This window comes from Mixophyes fleayi, chromosome 7 (genome assembly GCF_038048845.1).
Source record: "Mixophyes fleayi isolate aMixFle1 chromosome 7, aMixFle1.hap1, whole genome shotgun sequence".
NCBI lineage: Eukaryota > Metazoa > Chordata > Amphibia > Anura > Limnodynastidae > Mixophyes > Mixophyes fleayi.
This window is the reverse complement of record NC_134408.1, coordinates 83,764,121-83,783,207: the sequence shown is the minus strand read 5'-3', so window position 1 is coordinate 83,783,207 and position 19,087 is coordinate 83,764,121. Positions and strand designations below refer to the sequence as shown.

At 35.1% G+C, this 19,087-nt stretch overlaps 1 protein-coding gene across 1 annotated transcript in view; it reads left to right on the top strand.

Annotated features, from left to right (window-relative positions):
- Positions 1–19,087, top strand: part of COL3A1 (collagen type III alpha 1 chain) — a 115,937-nt gene that overhangs the window by 79,000 nt on the left and 17,850 nt on the right. Inside the window, exons 28-41 of the mRNA XM_075180053.1 lie at positions 3,152–3,205; positions 3,510–3,554; positions 7,470–7,568; positions 8,537–8,644; positions 8,763–8,816; positions 9,197–9,250; positions 9,652–9,705; positions 11,092–11,145; positions 11,692–11,799; positions 11,921–11,974; positions 14,028–14,081; positions 14,495–14,656; positions 15,600–15,707; positions 15,943–16,050. Of these exons, the coding sequence (XP_075036154.1) occupies positions 3,152–3,205; positions 3,510–3,554; positions 7,470–7,568; positions 8,537–8,644; positions 8,763–8,816; positions 9,197–9,250; positions 9,652–9,705; positions 11,092–11,145; positions 11,692–11,799; positions 11,921–11,974; positions 14,028–14,081; positions 14,495–14,656; positions 15,600–15,707; positions 15,943–16,050 (1,116 nt within the window). The remainder of the gene's footprint in view (positions 1–3,151; positions 3,206–3,509; positions 3,555–7,469; positions 7,569–8,536; positions 8,645–8,762; positions 8,817–9,196; positions 9,251–9,651; positions 9,706–11,091; positions 11,146–11,691; positions 11,800–11,920; positions 11,975–14,027; positions 14,082–14,494; positions 14,657–15,599; positions 15,708–15,942; positions 16,051–19,087) is intronic.

The following is a 19,087-nucleotide window of genomic DNA, read 5'->3' as shown; positions in this document are numbered from 1 at the left end:
CTAACACACCATTAATTTAGCCAGAAATAAAGGCCTTTGCAATTGAAAAAAATCAATTTGGACATTACAGTGTGGTAACATACAATGTGAGCTATTGAAAAGAGAAGCCAAAATATTTTTTGATGGGAAGTGTCACTCCCCACGGTTTTAATGACAATAAGAACTACCTGAAGTACCTATAATACATATAAGTTAATATCATTGTCTGATGTTTCTCTTTTTCTGTGAATAATGTTATTGAATTCCATTTTTCTTGGCTGAACAATTAACAACTTGCATGTTGATAACACAGTGATATACAATAATAGAATTTTCATAATACACTAGTATTCTTTCACTACAAATTTGCCAATACACTGCCACTCCCCCTCCCCTAGGTATTAATCACAGTACACTATGATGTGTGGCACTATTTTCATTATATTAGTTTTTACACTCAATTTTCACCATATGGTTTATTTGTAAGCATCATATTATTAGATACACTATAATAAATTAATCATCACACACCAGGATATCAACGGTTTGTCATTGTATTTATAACTCAGACATTTTACAATATATAACTAAAATAATAGTACACATTGGATCTAACATAATACATTTACCCCATTCAAAAAAGTTTAAACCATCATTAATGTATATACATAATCACTACCTATAATAGTTTTTAATGTAGATGATTCCTAGAATCGATTATATAATGATTTAGCCTCATAATTATTGAAGGATTACTACCTTTAGTAATATATTTTGATGACACATGCAATCCCTTTGATTAGATATCTCAATTTCCACTCACCTAGGGGCATATTAAACAAGGACTGCAAAATATGAAAAATAGTTTTAAATCCTTATCACATTGATAAGGATTGAACTATTTCTCATATTTATGAAAAAAAACCTACACAGGAACAGCAGTTCCAAAAAACTGCTGTTCCTGTGATAAACAAAACTTACTTACCACTCCATCTTCGTAATGCGATCCTGGGTGGCTTCTTCGTTCCTCCTTTTCAATCCTGTGCACATGCGCTGATTGATAACTCTGACATGTGCACAGGCATCCAAACAGCACTGACCTGAAGGACCTGGGTCATGTGACAGGGCTGCAGATGCTCTGTAAAGTTATTAAAGTTATTAAACTCTTCAGAGCAGAGTTTAATAGTGCTGAAAACTATCAACGGTAATGTATACCAGTCTGAGCTGGCGTACATTACCACATGTGTAAAAGTTTTTTCGAAAGTTGCTAAATTGCGGTACATAGCAGTCCCCATGGACATCTATGGGGACTGATAGCTACTTCTAAAAAAAATGCAAATCCGTAGATATCTATGATATCTGCTGCGATGCACCAATAATAATTTTGCAGGGTACTTAGATTTGCAGCTATTCGGCCGTTTTCGGGGAATTTACAGGAAACAAAACAATTGATTAATAGGCCCCCTAATATACTTGTATTTATTTGCGATTGAGTCCTCATTGAGATAAACCTAAACGCGAATGGGCCAATCAGTAGTAAGGAGGGGCGTGGCTATTACACACTGGACAGCTTGATTGGTGGACATTTATGCCAATCACATACACAAATCAAATCGCAAATGGAGCAAAAAAAGCCAATAAACGCTTCCCTTCAGCTTGCACTAAAAAAGCCCGCATAGCGAAACGGGAGTCAGTGTTTTCGCTCTGTCAATTATTTTTCTCTTTTATAATGTACTTTGACTGTGATTCATGTATGCTGAATGTATTGATGGGTACAGAGATATTGTTCTAGCAGGTTAACAGACCTATGCTGCACAACAGCGGTTGCACTCATTTCAAGGGCAATGAAGTATACACTTTATTGAACAAGTAACTACAAACAGGGATCTATCAATAATGTTTAATAGATTATTGCTATCTGATAATATATGCACTTCTTGATGGTTATTTAGTATTGATATACTCCCAAACAGAATTGGACCTGATATATAGGCAAGAGATTTAGCCACTAACTAGAACTATTTCATTACATTTGGGATATCAGAATCTACTGGTTGCAGTAAAATAGATATTTGTGACACACTAATAAACTACAATTTTACTACTAGCTGACCATCATTAGCTATTGTTCATTTATAAGAAGAAGAATTCATCATAGGGAGATGAATTGTTAGATTATCTACACTGGTATTAACCTTGTAGTTACAATCTCCCTATAATAATAATAATAATAGTCATTGACAGTTATGCAATAAATATTTTGAGCCTTATTTGGATTAAAGATAAAAACATATTTGATAGGAAATAGCAGTTTAACACTGCAATTTTGAATCATGTTTGCACTAATTTTGCACTTTAACACTCTCTTATGTGTTTGTAAACATTCAGCTATCATATTTATAATCAGGAGGCTGACTCATTATTATTAATGAACTAGTAATTAAGTTTGATTATATTTTTATTTAATTTTTTATCCCTGAGTTCCACTTGAACACATACATTTCTTTCTTTGTGTTAAAAACATATTACAATTTATGTATGGGTACACCACCCAGTGAGTATACAAATAATATTCTGGGTGGATATACACATTTCTTCATATTCCAGAGGGATGTATAATACCTGGTGTGGTTAGCATTTAGACCATAGCCCTCAGAGGAAGGAGAAACATGAAAAATACACTGCATTCCTCTGGTGTACAGGGTGAGCTCCATGTATTGTGCAGAGGAGGTCACATGATGCAGAAGCCAGCTTCTCCTATTCTGTCTTATGTTTTGCTTTTGAAGCAACAGGTTAAGGATTGTCAGTCCGATTTGGCCCGTTAGACGCCTGTTGCCCATAACTGATATAGAGTATATGAAATGTGAAGTGCTATGCAAGATAGATCAACAAATATCATAGAAAGGATATAAAGAACCGTGACGTGTTTGCAGATATTTGGGGCTTGGAAAAAATGAATGTAGCAAATGTGGAGTTATGGATTTCTGTTTTATTTACAAGCTTTTATAATATTTAGTTTTCTTTATTAAATTACTTGCACACTTGTTTACTATATAGGGCTATCATAAAGACTGTTGTCGTAGAGAAATGGGTAATATAGGTTTACAGTACGTACTGTGTACTATACCTGACTTTAGAATGTCAACTTAACTATAATTTATTCTCCAAACAGGGTTTGCCTGGATCTTCTGGAGCCCCTGGAGAGAATGGAAAACCTGGTGAAGCTGTAAGTTGCCAAGAGAGAATAAACTTTTTCATTTTTTAAATAGAAAATCTAATGAAACATTGAAATAAATTGTTGTAATGCAGCTTATCAAGTGTCATAAGTCTGAGCTTCCAGTCCTTTGGGAACCCTGACAAGGATATGCTTTCTATATTATATGTCACATGCTTATTATAATTCAGAAATATTTGTTCATTTAAGAAACTGTTGTAATCTTTTTATATTGTATATTTGGATAAATGCTTGAGTAATAGTAATAATAGTAGTAATAATAATAATAATAATGCATCATGTATTTTACCTATAGGGGCCAAAAGGTGAAAGTGGTCCTCAGGGGAATTCAGGTGGTAAAGTAAGTTTTACATCTTGTTGTTTTACAAATATGTTAATAAGAAACTACATTATACTGATTTAGGGATATCATATGATAAGCCATTTGTTGGTAGGTGATATTTTATGTTAATATATATTCTTCCAATGTGCACCTTGTTCTTGTGTTCTTGATCATATTGATCTTTATCAATGTTCAGTTTTACTTTTGTGGGCTGGCTAGATAGATTAGTGAGTGATGTGACAAAAGTAGTGGACTTAATTATTGGATCCAAACCCAGCTGCTTAATTACAAGATTCAGTTAATCTGATATCTGATGTTAAAAACTGCCTTTGTTTTGGTACATGGGATTGGACTATACAAATTCATGTACACATAAATGTTTTTGCCCATCAAGTTTAAAATATAATAACAATCAGTTTTTTGGCTGGTTTAAGGGGTCTGTTGTGCATAAGAGCCCAAAGGCCATTCATTAGTAATTACATATGGCATAGATTATTGTTTACAATATTTCATATGCTAACAGTGTGATCAAGAACAGGCTTTCATTCTTCAGCTGTCAATTGAAATCTACACTACAGAGGGACTGCTATTCTATATGTTGTCCCTTTGTATTTGTGTACTGTGCATATTAGGGGATGAACATATAGTATAAAAATTATATTTGTTAGAGAAGTTTACCTGGTTTCTTTGGTGTTCATACTTCTGATTGTAGTGTTCTACATTAATTTCATTGGCCACACACATAACAATACTGTTGATTGTTCCAAAAGCCAATCAAAAATATTGCAGATCAATTTGACCACCAATTTAGTGATCAAATTCAATGAAGTCTCGAAACTTGGTACACACCAAGATCACTATCAGCATCAATGGGGCTGATAGTGGGGTCAAAAGATAACCATATATACAAGCAGGCACATGTGGCTATGTTGGGCCAATGTTAGATATGTCATTGTTTATCTTCTCTTGCTCATAAACCCTCACTGAACCATCCCATCAATCTAATAGTGTGTTATAATACCTTCACAATACAATATCTTGATGGCATAGCTTAGTGCCAGTGGATATATGTAAGATCATTGGAGGCATGTTATAGTGTCAGTGGAACCATGACCAATGACACAAAATATGAGGAAGAGCAGGCGTGGTGTGTCCCTTTTTTGTAAATTTGCATCACAACTTCTTACCTGTAATCAAAATGTATTTTCATATTCTACAAAGTAATTAGTTATGATTCAACTAGTATTACTGCAGCATAATATTTATGCTATTTTCTTACATAGCAGACCCCAAAAAGATTATGTTCTTTTTTTCTGATCTGGTCACATAAGGATGGAATGTGCACATTATCTTATTGGATGTGCTTTTATGGACCAATACATTAGCAAAATGTGCCTGGGTTCTATTCAGATGTTGGTAACCACTGTGGTGATCTACTTCAATATTTAAAACAGCATTGCTTGGAACATTAAGGATGAATGGTACTTACAGGATGGATATGGAAACATTGAATATTTTGTTGGTCTGTTATGTGCTATGAAAAAAACAAATTGGGGGTAATTTTACGAACACAGTAAATGCAGAGGCGCAGCACATAGTTAATTTCTTTCTGCTTTTTGGTGTATTGCTGCTATATTTGTATGGTTGTATATGTTTTTATGAACATGCCCATGGAATAGCAAGAAAAGTGCAAAAAAAGGCCATTTTTGCTCTATGCAATCACCCATTGCATAGAGCAAAAATGGCCTTTTTTTGCACTTTTCTTGCTATTCCATGGGCATGTTCAACTGGTTGAACGTGGACGGAGAATGTAGACAATCTGCAGTTATCTACCTGCACACAATTACAAAAACTAAATTTTAGTTGCTGAACAAGATGTTCTAATGAGCTGGAAGAGGTGAAAATTTCACATACAAAGCTCCACACCTTATTTAGGGAATTTGAAAAGCCTTTTTAGTTGTATAAAATGGACAGATATTAACACCACGGCAGTTGACAGCATTTGGAATTAGACTTTACTTGCAATTAGATACCTTCTGCACGATTTAGGTCTATTTTCATTGTGAAAGCACGTTAATATGTTCACATAAATCAATGCAAATAAAAAATCAATATGTAAAGTGGTGACACTTGAAACACAAAAGCGTAAATGAGACTCTTATGAGCATATTATTAAGTGTATTGATTGCATTTTTAGTCGAACATTCCAGTCATTGACGAAAGGACTCAATCTAACACCTGGATTTATGACCCACTACATGGACACACTTCATACCCCACAGCAGAGTGCAGACCTCTGAGCTCGTAGGACTTTTACTCTTCCATCCATAACGAAAACATCCTTTTTATTACTTTAGTTTATCTTAATGATGTATCCCCCCTGTACAAATTTCTTGATGTAACAGCTATTAAATGTTGTGCCTTTTTCTCAGTCATTCATTTGTAAACTTGCCAGATGAAGGGGCCTCTGTGCTCTGAAAGCTAGAAAATATAATAATTTTTTTTGGTTAGCCAATAAAGGTATCACTCCTATAATACTTTTGTCTTTTTTGACACAAAAGTATTTAACATCACATAGATTTTTCTGGCTAACACGGTACTGCAATAATAATAATAAAAAAAATTCCTACGCATTTTAGTCTAACTTTAATTAGTGTAGGGACTGGCCAAGCAAAAGATCACTGTGCAATTTACTGCAATATATGGAACAAACAATGTAAAGAGTTTAAACATAGAAGTAGTCATTTTCAAGTATGAGATTTCCAAGAGTTAATAAACATGTTGCTTTCTGTTGGCGCTGAGGAATGATTAATTGTATGTATTATATGTTGACACAGCTATCCCGCTCCTCCAAATACTTTGAATGCTATACAAATTTCTGCAAAAGACGTTATAAAGATATGTTTACCTTTTAAAATTATATGCATAGTCTTTAGGGTACAGATGTACTCATTTTAATTTTTCCCTCCATATACTGTGACTGTACACAGATACAAAAGGCCTGTGTACACAGATATACTCAGGGCTGGAGTAAGTGAGGTAGACCAGGGGCAGGCAAACAAAAATGTGGTGAAATAATTTCTCTGTGACATTAATATTTTTTTGCATGACTGTTCATGACACCAATACAAAGTTTATTGTTTATCAGAATGAATGACACAGTCACAGTGAACTGGTCAATGGGGTTGGGAGATGACAGGGACTAGTTTTCACTGATATCACAATCACATCATAAGGTTTCCTGAGCAATCCTAAGATGCAAGAGCTCAAGCCTTTATTTCGGTGATAAATTAAATGGTTTCTGGACGTAGTTTAATAACTTCAGGCTACAACAGCCCTAGTCCAAAAAGCACAACAGGGAAGACTGTCTCAGAGACAAATCTTTGTGTCAGCATGAAAGGTTTATCTGGTTCATAATTAAAACATTCTGTACATTTTAAGTCAATATAATCTAGCACTTTTTGTAAAGAGGATTCATCATGGCTTGATATGCATTAGTCAGAGCACCGAGACTATGGCTGCCAACTTTTCTGGAAAAATACCAATCTATTTCAGTTATGTTTCTGCCCTATTAATAACATTGGCTTCAAATCCCATTTTTACGGACTGGTAAAATACAGGTAATGTGGCATCTGGATTTTAATAGACCTGTTGTTTGATTGGGACATGATATACTTTCACATGCCCATGTTTCATGGATACATTTATCAAAGCTGTCAGCACATTTTCAGAATGTATGTCAATTAGAATATTTGATTCTTATAGACATGGACTGGGGAAATTGTATGAGTTAATATCAGTGTAAGTTCTGTATTGGATTAAATAATCATTATTTATACCATACTCAAGTAATTTTATTGTAAAATGTTAATTTGTCTGTATAATATTAGACTAATAAGTGTGTCTATATATATATATATATTCTACTTTTAGGGTGAAAATGGTATACCAGGTGAGAGAGGTGTGCAAGGTCCTCCTGGAACTCCTGGCACCAGAGGTGTTGCTGGACCTCCGGGTCCAGATGGCGGGAAGGTAAAGCAGAAGAAAAGAAGAAGAAAATATTATATTTTACTACATTAATAAGAATTGATTTAGTGAGAATAAATTTGCAGTATAGGGTGGGCATATTCTATTGAGCAGGGATCGTCCATAAGTGGACAATGCCTTTAACACATGATCTTTATTTGTAATGTTTATTTTTGTATCAATTCTTAAATGTTTATAATATAAATATATATATATATATATATATATATATATATATATATATATATATCTATATACAAGTTAACCCGTGTATGATACTCATGCATTCTAGTCAAATCAAGCTAATTAAGGTGTTAAAAAGGTTCTTGTCATGCATTTGGGCCATAGCCCAGGCCTCAACCACCAACCACCAACCACTCCCCACTGTCACCCCCGGCAACCACCAACCACTCCCAACTGTCACTTCTCCTTCAAGAAATATATATATATTTTTTTTAAATCTTTATAAACACTTTTAACAATTAACAAATTAAATACATCTTAGTATAGGAAGAGCGTTACTTCCCGATGTAAGCGCCCTTTTTAACGTGGTTTTGTCCACATGTCACCACCTCATCATTTTTCTCCATCACCTCATCCTTCATCTTCATCGTCACATCCTTCATCAAGCTGCTTAAGGTGTTAAAAACTCCCCACTGTCACCCCCGGCAACCACCAACCACTCCCAACTGTCACTTCTCCTTCAAGAAATATATAGGTCAGTGTATAACTCTGCCCAGCAGGTGGCGCTGCAGCTTGGTTTTTTTTTCCCCACACACGCCACTAGGCATTTATATAGTAGATATATATGCACATTTATATAATATATTCCTCTAAGTTGCTGTTATATATGTCATGCCACTGTTACATATTTTAAAGATCATATTATGTGGGGACTTAACATATTTGTATCTGTTTTGATTGTTTTTAAACTGGAGTCATAAACTTTGAATAATCTTAGATGTTACATATAGGGATCTCCTGGGCCACCTGGTCTAGGGGGAGCAATGGGACCACCTGGTCTTCAAGGAATGCCTGGAGAAAGGGGAGGATTTGGAAATCCTGGGCCAAAAGGTGATAAGGTCAGTATTTACTATTCGTCTATGCCTTTCAGTTTTACACTTTCACAATGTTAGAGATAAATAACAAATTGTTAGTTTTCATTAAATAATGAGAAAATATTTTTGTTATATACTTCAGGGTGAACCTGGAAGCAAAGGTGGGGATGGAAGTCCCGGAAATGATGGGTTAAGGGTAAGTTTATACAAATCAGAACTATGTATTACATTATACAGGTAGCGCAGATAAGACAAAAGGCGCAATGCAGCGCTTGCCACTAAGAGCATGTAGTACTCCACACTTATATACCCACTCACTGCTTTTGAATTCAAATGCTCACTAGTGAAAATATCTGTAACACTTTAAAATGTTTTCCTAGATGGCGTTGTTTATATGAGATATGTTGCTAAAATGTGTTCCTCTGCTTAATGATATGAATTATGTATACCATTACAGTTTATTTTACTAATGAATGAACATGATGACTGATTAATTTTTATTGTAATGTTAACTATATGTAGGAAAATTATTTTTTGGTTGGGTGGCTTGTTTATTTTTTCTCTTTATATATTTAGGGTTCTGCTGGCCCCATTGGTCCACCTGGTCCCGCTGGTCCATCTGGAGAAAAGGTAATGTTTCTGTATACCTTTGTATTGTGCTACTTATGTTTAATTGCATTAATATTTATCAATTAATTCTTCAATTGGGCTTAAAAATTGGTAAATCTTTTTATGCTTGTTTTCCAATGTCCAGGGTAGTCCATTACTGTGGAAACACCATTTTAATTTTTAAAACATTAGAATTGCATCCAAGATGGCCGACTTCAAGATGGCCACCATAATGGCCACATACTCTAAAAAGTTTGCCACCATGCCAAGACCATATGTGTAGATGCTGGATTAATATTTCCATATTCATTTCCATCTTAAAAGGGTGTTTCCACACTTATGGACCATGGACCACCCTGTATTTTTAATGTGCAGTGTATATGTCAACTTATTTGTTAAATTTAATTAATTATCTTTTGTAGGGTGAAGGTGGTCCAGCTGGCCCTCCTGGTCCTGTTGGTGCTCGTGGTGGTCCTGTAAGTATTTTGAAAACAAGCAACAATTTTTTCCCTTACTCTGTTACCTTCAGTTGGGACAAAGAAGAAAGTAAAGTTAAAAGTGAAGTGGAGTAGAGGAGGAAATTATGAAAAATATACAAATAACCTTTTGTAATAATCAACCTTAAGTACTAAGAACTTATAATACAGGGTTGCATTGATGATTTTAAAGAATTACATACAACAATACTCATCTTCTGTAATGGAATATGTTTATGAAATGTAGAAACTTAGAATCATAGAATTTGACGGCAGATAAGAACCACTTGGCCCATCTACTCTGCCCATTTTTTAGCCTATGGTAACCTCCAACCCTATTTGATCCTTAATTCTTTGTAAGGATATGCTTATGTCTATCCTAAGCATATTTAAATTGCACTACTGTATTAGCCTCTACCACCTCTAATGGGAGGCTATTCCACTTATCCACTACCCTTTCTGTGAAGTAATGTTTCCCCAAATTTCCTCTCAACCTACTTCCCTACAGTGTCAGTGCATGTCCTCGTGTTCTAGTACCTCTCTTCCTTTGAAGAATGTTTCCCTCCTGTACCTTGTTAAACCCCTTGATATATTTGAAAGTTTTTATCGTGCCCCCCTTTCCCTTCTTTGTTCCAAACTATACAGTACATATTAAGGTTTTTTAGTCTTTCCGGGTAAGTTTTGTGATGTAGACCATGTACCATTATAGTTGGCCTTCTTTGTACAGTTTCTAATGTATTTATATTTTTCTGGAGATATGGCCTCCATAATGGAACACAGTATTCTAGATGAGGCCGTACCAATGACCTATCATCATCATCATCATCATCATCATTTATTTATATAGCGCCAACATATTCCGTAGCGCTTTACAATTGACCTATACAATGCATTATTGCTCCTTTCTTCCTGCTACTGATTCCTCTCCCTCTGCAACCAAACAGCTGACTTGCCTTTCTCTAAAAATTTAGAGAATTATTAAATATGCTGCTTGAGCTGCAGAATATATGTTTTATAATTGTTTAAATTTCCTAACAATAATCTAAATCCTCGCCCAAAATATCTTATAAATCTTCAGATAAATAAATAACACATTGCAGTTATATTTATTTACTTATTTAGGAGGAGAGTGTCATTTAATGGGATTCCTATATAGTAGGCACTCTGCTAATATGCATTTTACAAAATTATATGAATAGACATTTGGACAACAACACAATAAGCTATAGAAGTATTTACATATGTGTAATAACTTGCCTAGTTGAACTTGTCAAACTAAGAACTACTATGTGTTATTCTTATGATACAGTAAATTAAATAATATTATAGTATGGAGAATGTCAAATATACGTAATCTAATTGTAGTAAATATGTGATTGCTTATAGGGTGAACGTGGAGAGGGTGGTCCCCCTGGTCCTGCTGGCTTCCCTGGATCACCTGTAAGTACAATTCGGATAAATTAAGGATAGTGTACCACAGATAGCGCTTTGCAGTGTGGGAATAAAACATGCTTGGTTAAACCATAGCTCATAAATGAATAAATTATAATACTCATTATGCATACTTTACATATTTTTTCTATTACTGCTGTAGTAAAATGTAATATTTTTATTGATGATGCATAATGTTATCAATGTAGCTATGAAAATTCTTTTTAAAACTCCAACAGAGCCAAAAATATGTTTGCCATCAGTTTCTATAGGATGTTGTTTTATTTTTATTATGTATTTTGTAACATGCAAAAAAGTTGATTTTTGAGTTTCAAAGGAAATGATCTGATTCTCTATGAAATCTAATTTAGTAGTTTTGTCAGTTGAACTGTTAATGACATATTTACATATTTATTGTTAGATTCCATAGCACTTCTAATATTTCCACCTATCAAAAACACCTATAAACAATATTATTAGCATTTGTTTTAATAATCTAAACCTTGATTTTAGTCTTGATCCTTGTCTAACTTACTGTATTTCTCCTTTATGCAGGGTCAAAATGGAGAACCTGGAGGTAAAGGAGAAAAAGGTGGTAGTGGTGAAAGAGGAGAGCCCGGTGCTCCTGGTGTTGCTGGTCCTTCAGGTGGTCCTGGTCCTGCTGTGAGTTTTATCTATTTATTTAATTTTATTGGCTCTTGGCCAAAACAAATGAAATACTTTTATTATTGATTGTTAATGGTGGATAAGAGCAGCAAATAACCCTAAAAATATCCTGTAACAGGGCAACCCTGGTCCCCAAGGTTCAAAAGGAGATCGTGGTGCTCCAGGTGGAATTGTGAGTATTTAAATAAATCCATTTTGTTGAATTGTAATGTAGATAACTGTTCATTTATAAGCATAACATGGCCAAATGTATTTAGATATGCATTGTACCATTGAAGAAATTATATATTTTTAAATTAGATAACTGAAAATGTAATCTCGCAAATAAATTAGTTTTATTAGACATTTCAAATTGTAGTGGTTGAACTGTATCATGGGACATTTAGCTTAGCCATAAGTGGAGTTAACAGTAGTCAAGTTGTTTATTTGATCAGGAAATAATCCATATCTCTATACGATCATCAATATTTTATGTAAGCATTTAGGGCATAACCTAACATGTAGCAGTTATTTTACCTTTATAAAAAAAATGTGGTTCATTTACCATGAACAGTATAACAACAATATTGTAAGGGCCTAGTTTTGATTTTAAATTACGGGTAGTTTGGGAGCATAAAACCAACATCTAATTTTTAAAAATTAGATTTGTATCCAAGAGGCAGCTCGGAGACTTAGTGGTTAGAGCTTCTGCATCACAGCACTGGGGTCATGAGTTAAATTCCCAACCATGACCTTATTTGTGTGGAGTCTGTATGTTCTTCCCGTGTTTGCATTGGTTTCTTTCGGGTGCTCCGTTTTCCTCCCCCACTCCAAAAATATACTAGTAGGTTAATTGGCTGCTATCAAATTGACCCTAGTGTGTGTGTGTGTGTGTTAGGGAATTTAGACAGTAAGCTCCAATGGGGCAGGGACGGAAGTGAGTGAGTTCTCTGGATAGCGCTGCGGAATTAGTGGAGCAATATAATAGCTGATGGTTATCTAAATAACTGTTACAGTGAATTACACAAAATGTGTAAACTCTTTGAGAGCTTGTTGTTTGTTAGATGTAACCAATTTTCTTATTATCTCGCTATTATGTGCTATACATAAATGTGTTTAATCAGCTTACATTTTGAGAGACTGGTCAAGGTAAGGTAATAGTCTGATTTAACTAACTATTTTTATACTGGAACAACATATATAACAATGTTAATAAAATGTCAAGCTCATTTTGTTACTGTATGCTACACACTATTCTATCCAGACTTTTGTGTCAAATATCGAAAGACTTTCCCTGTTGTTAATATTGGCAAACACAGCAGCAGAATTGAAAGGATTTGCTTGTATGGGTAATAGGTTAAGTAGGTGATTTTTTTTTTCTGCTCGTTCTTAAATCAACTAATGAACATGAACAATCAGCACATATGATTCTCCAGGCTCACAGTCTGGAGTTGAAAGAGAAATGGTTCTGCTGTCAGCTGGGAGCTATGGCTCATCCGATTAACTTCCAGTCAATACCCCTTCATGGAGCTATTTCTAAATGAACTTCTTTACTCTAAGCCTGGAGAATTATGGAAGCTAAAGTGGGATTTGGGGTTGACCATATCCTGAACCATGGAGGTCCAGGGCATTGTACTAATTGGAGGTAGGATTAATTGAAAGAGGGATTTTTAGTGAATGATCAAGTTAAATACTATCTATCATGTAAGACTGTCCTTCTAAGAGAGCCAATATATGTACAAAAACTTTAACAGGCATTTCATAACACTACACATATAGTGAGGTATTTGGGGATCTAAAAATCTAGAGAATTCATTAAGAATGCTAATGTTTTTGTTGTAGGAATTTAAACTTGTTTTTATTGACTAATTACTAAAGTGGCAATATTTTTCTTTTACATTGTTCTCTACAGTTAAAATATTTGTTAGTTTGTGTAAAGCATAAGAAGGGTGCCATTTCAGTTACCGCTTCAGGAAGTAGAATGCTTTGTTACACATCATTGAGAAAATAGGTGCAAACCATAGTGACTGATCAGTAGTTGTAAAACATTGTGCTTATGAAACTATGAAAAGTGTACTGTTATCAGCATTATAATTGCTCTGTAAAGAACATAAAGTGAGAACTTTTTTTTATAGTGTGCAATGAAAACTTATTCAATATATGTAAACAAATTTAAAATAATCTCCTGAAAAAGTGATATATTGCATAATTTGCAATATGTACCAATACAATATAATATTTTCTAGGGTGGAGCTGGTTTCCCTGGAGCTCGTGGTTTACCTGGACCTCCAGGAACTAATGTAAGTACACCTATATCTGAAATTGCTTGCTTTATTAAATGTTTGTCATTTGGACAATAATTATATATACCAATACTGTAATTGGTCACCATGCATTCTGTTCACCTCCTAAGACATACTAGGTGTGAGTGAACTACGGTAAATTAGTTACATTTACCAAAACACGTAAAAAGTCACTTCTTAGTAAGTGCAGTTTCACTCCATTGATTTTTATTATGATGTCTCCTTACAGCACAGTGTTGCACCTTTACTTTAAATCCCTTTCAGTTGATTTAAGTATGTGAATCTTATTTTTCACTTGTTATGTAATATACATTTAAAAAAAATATTTTGCTAATCTGTTATTTGTGCTTCATGAATGTCATTATGAAACAGTCTTTTCAATAAATATCTGTCTTTTATCTAAATAACAGGGGAATGCGGGTCCTGCGGGTCCCCCCGGCGGCACAGGAAAAGTTGGTCCTCCAGGTCCAGCTGGTAGTGCTGGTGCTCCTGGTAATTCAGGTTCTGCAGGTCCAAAGGGTGAACCAGGTCTGCGAGGAGAAGGTGGTCCACCAGGTTCTCGAGGAGAATCGGTTAGTGATCCATGAATTTTTTTCTCTAAACATTCAAATGGAATGTAAACATGACTTATGGATTTGAAAATATTTAAATGTCTTATTTTAAACTTATATTACTTTTTAAGTAAAGAAAAGGGCAGTGGAACCTATTTATCATTGGGAATTAAATGTACCAAAGGTAGGATCTCTCCCAATACAGGACTTCTCCCAATACATGATGGGGACTCCCAGGACTTCTCCCAATACATCATGGGGTCACCCTTTGGCGATCCAATTTAAGAAGGATTGTGGTAATACAAGTACCACCTCAATCCTCATTTCATTATAGCCATCTCAGGATGGAGATAGTAGAGATTACCAAGGAAAAATAGGAAGATATCTTCCTATGTTTTCTCCAGCCCCCACCTCCGATGGATGCAGTCTGGCTGCTGCAGCCTCTTGGATAATGAAAAAATGCTTTATTATTTTAATAAAGCATATAATTTGTTTTTGCTATTTTAAAATAAACTTTCAACATTTTTTTTTTCCTTTTAATTGAAAGTGAAACTGGAAACCCAAGTCTGGACTCCCGGATCCACTGCACATGTGGTGAAGTGGTAAAAGTTCTCTTACTGCTGTCACCCAGCGTCGTTCCGCTGCCCCAGCGAAAATGTAATGGAAAATTGTAGCAATAGGAAGTTTATCAAGACAGCAATAGCACTATCACTATCACTGACTGTGAATAAGCATGTCATGGTATTAAATTAAAGTGGCTTTAGATTATTATTTAAATTGTACCAGTCTGCATTTGCAACATAGAGCATAGTACACAAACATTTGAATTATAAAACATTAAAGCTTAAAGTACATTATGACCTCATAATATATGTGTTTGGATAATCTGATTATCTGTTTATAATAATACATCTAGGATCTGAATTAAAATTTGTATTATGCTTTTTTAAAATTTATTTTACAGGGTGCTCCAGGTCCTAGTGGTATTTCTGGCATTCCTGGCAGTCGTGGTATTGTAGGATTACCTGGCATACCAGGTAGACAAGGAAATATTGGCCTTCCAGGTGTAAAGGTATGTAATTTTACACATCCTATAATGATCTAAAAATAGTAATTCATATCACAGAAAGTGAGTTCCTTTTTTGCTCGGTTGTTTAGTTATTTAAAATGTAGCATTTTTTTATATAATGGACATCAGCAGTTTTGCAGGGGATATATTTGAATTTGTGCTTAATATATTCCACCAAGTAATTCTACAGTAAATATTTATGTATAGCAAATAATTTCATATTGTTCATATTTTCAAGGGTATAGATGGTGCACCCGGTGAGAAAGGGGTTCCAGGTGAACGTGGTAATGCAGGTTCACCAGGTCTTGCTGGTAATAATGGTTCCCCTGGAGAAGCTGGACGAGATGTAAGTGAATTATAACTTGGCTTGTCAAAACTAATAAACAATCAACTTAACTATTGTGGTAACATGGTTATTATAATTATTATTATAATTATTATTATTATTATTATTTTTGCTAATAACATTTACTTATATAGCACCAGTATATTTCATATCGCTTTACTTTGGGGAAGAAACAAAGAAATAAAATGGGACTGGGTGTTAGCAAACAGGCAAAGAGGGAAGAAGGTCCTGCTTGCAAGTTTACAATCTATAAGAAATTAAGAGTTTGATGAAGTTAAGTGCCACAAATTGCATATTGGTCCAGGCAGATTGCAATGGGATAAAAGTGATTTGTGGGGGAATGTGATCTGGTGACAAAGCAATGTTGGTTTGAGACCTAAAAGTTGTATTAGTTTAGAAAGAGAATACATTGAAGTTTTCTATGAACTGTGTAAAGGGGTGGTATTTGGGCAGAGTAGCTTATGGAGGTTAATTTCATAAGCTTGCCTGAAAAGGTGAGTTTTCAGGTAATGTTTCAAGGTTTTGAGTCTAGAGAAAAGTCTTTCTGTGTGAGGGAGCAAATTCCACAGAGTGGGTGCATCCAGAAAAAGACCTATGAAAGGGAATGGGAACAGGTAATGAGTATTGATGAGAGAAACGGGGTTGAATTGGTAGGTATTTTGAAACAAGTGAATATATGTATGTTGATGTTGTATTGTTTATGGCCTATAATTTTATTAGAAACATTTATATTGAATTTGGTAAAATACAGTTGATCAATGAAGGAATGACAGATCAGAACAACTGTACAATAAATATTTTACAGGGGAGGTTAGTCTAGCCACTGTATTTAAAAGAGACGGCAGGTTGATAAAGTTGGGTCAGAGGAAGACCAGTAAGGAGTGAATTGCAATACTCAATGTGGGAGATAGGGAGTGCATGAATTTAAGTTTTGCAGTTTTTTGTGTGAGATATGTGCATTTTCTGGAAATGTTTCTTTGATGTATGCAACAGAATATGGATACAGATTGTATGTCGGGAACAAAGGACAGTTTAGGATGACACCTAGGCAGCAAGACTGATGGGTATGTTTTATTGTATTGCTGTCAACAGAAAGAGAGAGGTAGGTTGCTTCTGTTGACTGGTGGGGAAATTATTAGCTCAGTTTTTGAAAAACTGAGTTTCAGGTAGTGTGAGGACATCCTAGATGAAATGTCAGAAAAAAATTCAGCAATGCGGGCCCACCCACTTGGTGAGGGATCTGGAGGGGGTAGATATATTGAAGTATCATCCACGTAGAGATGATACTGATATCCAGAGGTACCTATTAGGTTTTCATGAGGAGTAGAATAGATAAAGAAGAGCAGAGGACATAGAGGACTAAGAGTGGTCACTTAATGCTTGAATACTAATGGACAGAAAGCTAACATATTGTAGTTTAGACTTTGATGAGCATCAGAGATAGGATCATCTGATTTGTGAGGGCATAGATTCAGTTAGCCAGGAATGTAAGAATATTGTGGATACTTCATCGTCATTTGTGGGATCAAATGAAGAGAATGTGTCACAGGGTGAAGTTAAGGAATTTTGCAGGTTGTTGTTTGAGGAAGAGGATACCCTTTCATATATCTTATCAATCTTGTTACTGAAGTTGGAGGCAGGCTCTTGGGTATTGATGGTAGTTGAATGGGTTGGTTTGGGAGGGTTGTGAAGAGATTTAAATGTATTAAAAAGACATTTGGGTTTATAAGGCTGAGCAAAGATGATAGATTTGAAATATGTTTAACAGTGTCCATAGCATTTTTAGTAGTGGTAGATAGCAGTACATATGAGAAAGTCATTAGACGTATGAGACTTTTGCCAATGTCACTCTACTTTGCAAGAATGTTTTTTAAGACATTGTTTTTTTTTTACTGTGACACAACTGACATTATGGTCAACACAGAGTCTAAAGTTTAGCTGGAGCTACTTGATCAAGGGCTGTTGCTTGGGTTTGGTTAGGATGTGATACTGCCAAATCAGAAGTCGAGAATGGAGATATTGGAGAGAAGTTGTGTAGTGGTGGAAAGTTGTTGACATTTAATAGTACTGAGAATTCTGGAGGTATGTGGAGGCTTGGTAGAGTTTGACAGTAGAAATTACAGGTGATAAGCTGATGACTTGAGAGGGGAAAAGGTTAAAGAAATCAGAAGCTGGACATAGTCTAGAGAAAACAAATTCAACACAGCCAGTCTATTGGGAGAGGGCGAGAGGGAAGGTTAGAGAGAGTAGTTTGGAAGCAAGAGAAGAATGGGGATATCAATGGGGATGTTGAATTCACCATGGAGGATGATGGGGATGTTAAAAGATAAGAAATGAGGTATCCTGGCAGCGAAAGGTTAAATAAAATGTTGAGGTGTCCAGGGGAACGATAGATCATAAAAACACAGAGTGAAAGGATTTGGATATCTGGATAGCATGTGCTTTAAAAGATGGGAATATGGGTGATGGGACATTTGGGAGAAAAATGAATGTGCAATGGGGAAAAGAGTAGTCCAACCCCACTCCCTTGTCTATTTTCACACCTGGATTTATGGGTGAAGTGGAGACTTGTGAAAGGACTGCAAGTAAGGCAAGTGTCTGATTGTGTGGGCCATTTTACTGTTATTGCCAGAAGGTTGAGGGTGTTTGAGAGGAAGAGGTCATGGGTGGAAGTGAGGGCACAATAAAGGATTTTGAAAGTGATGGAAGACAGATTATTGTTGTTTGAGGTTAGCTGGATTTCTATATTGTTCTGTATCAGAATGTCATGTTTGGGGAATGTGGGGGAGACCTGGACTTGGTGATATATCACAAGCTAATATAAGCAGTAGGAGAGAAAGATGGTGAAATATGTGATGTGTTAATGTATTATACATTTTAGCATCATAAAAAAATTGTAAGCCACTCATATTGTACATTCATATTATACTAATATTTGGAAGTAAAATATACAGTCATGGCCAAAAGTTTTGAGAATGACGTAAAGTATTGGTTTTCATTAAGTTTGCTGCTTCAGTGTTTTTATAGACATTTTTTG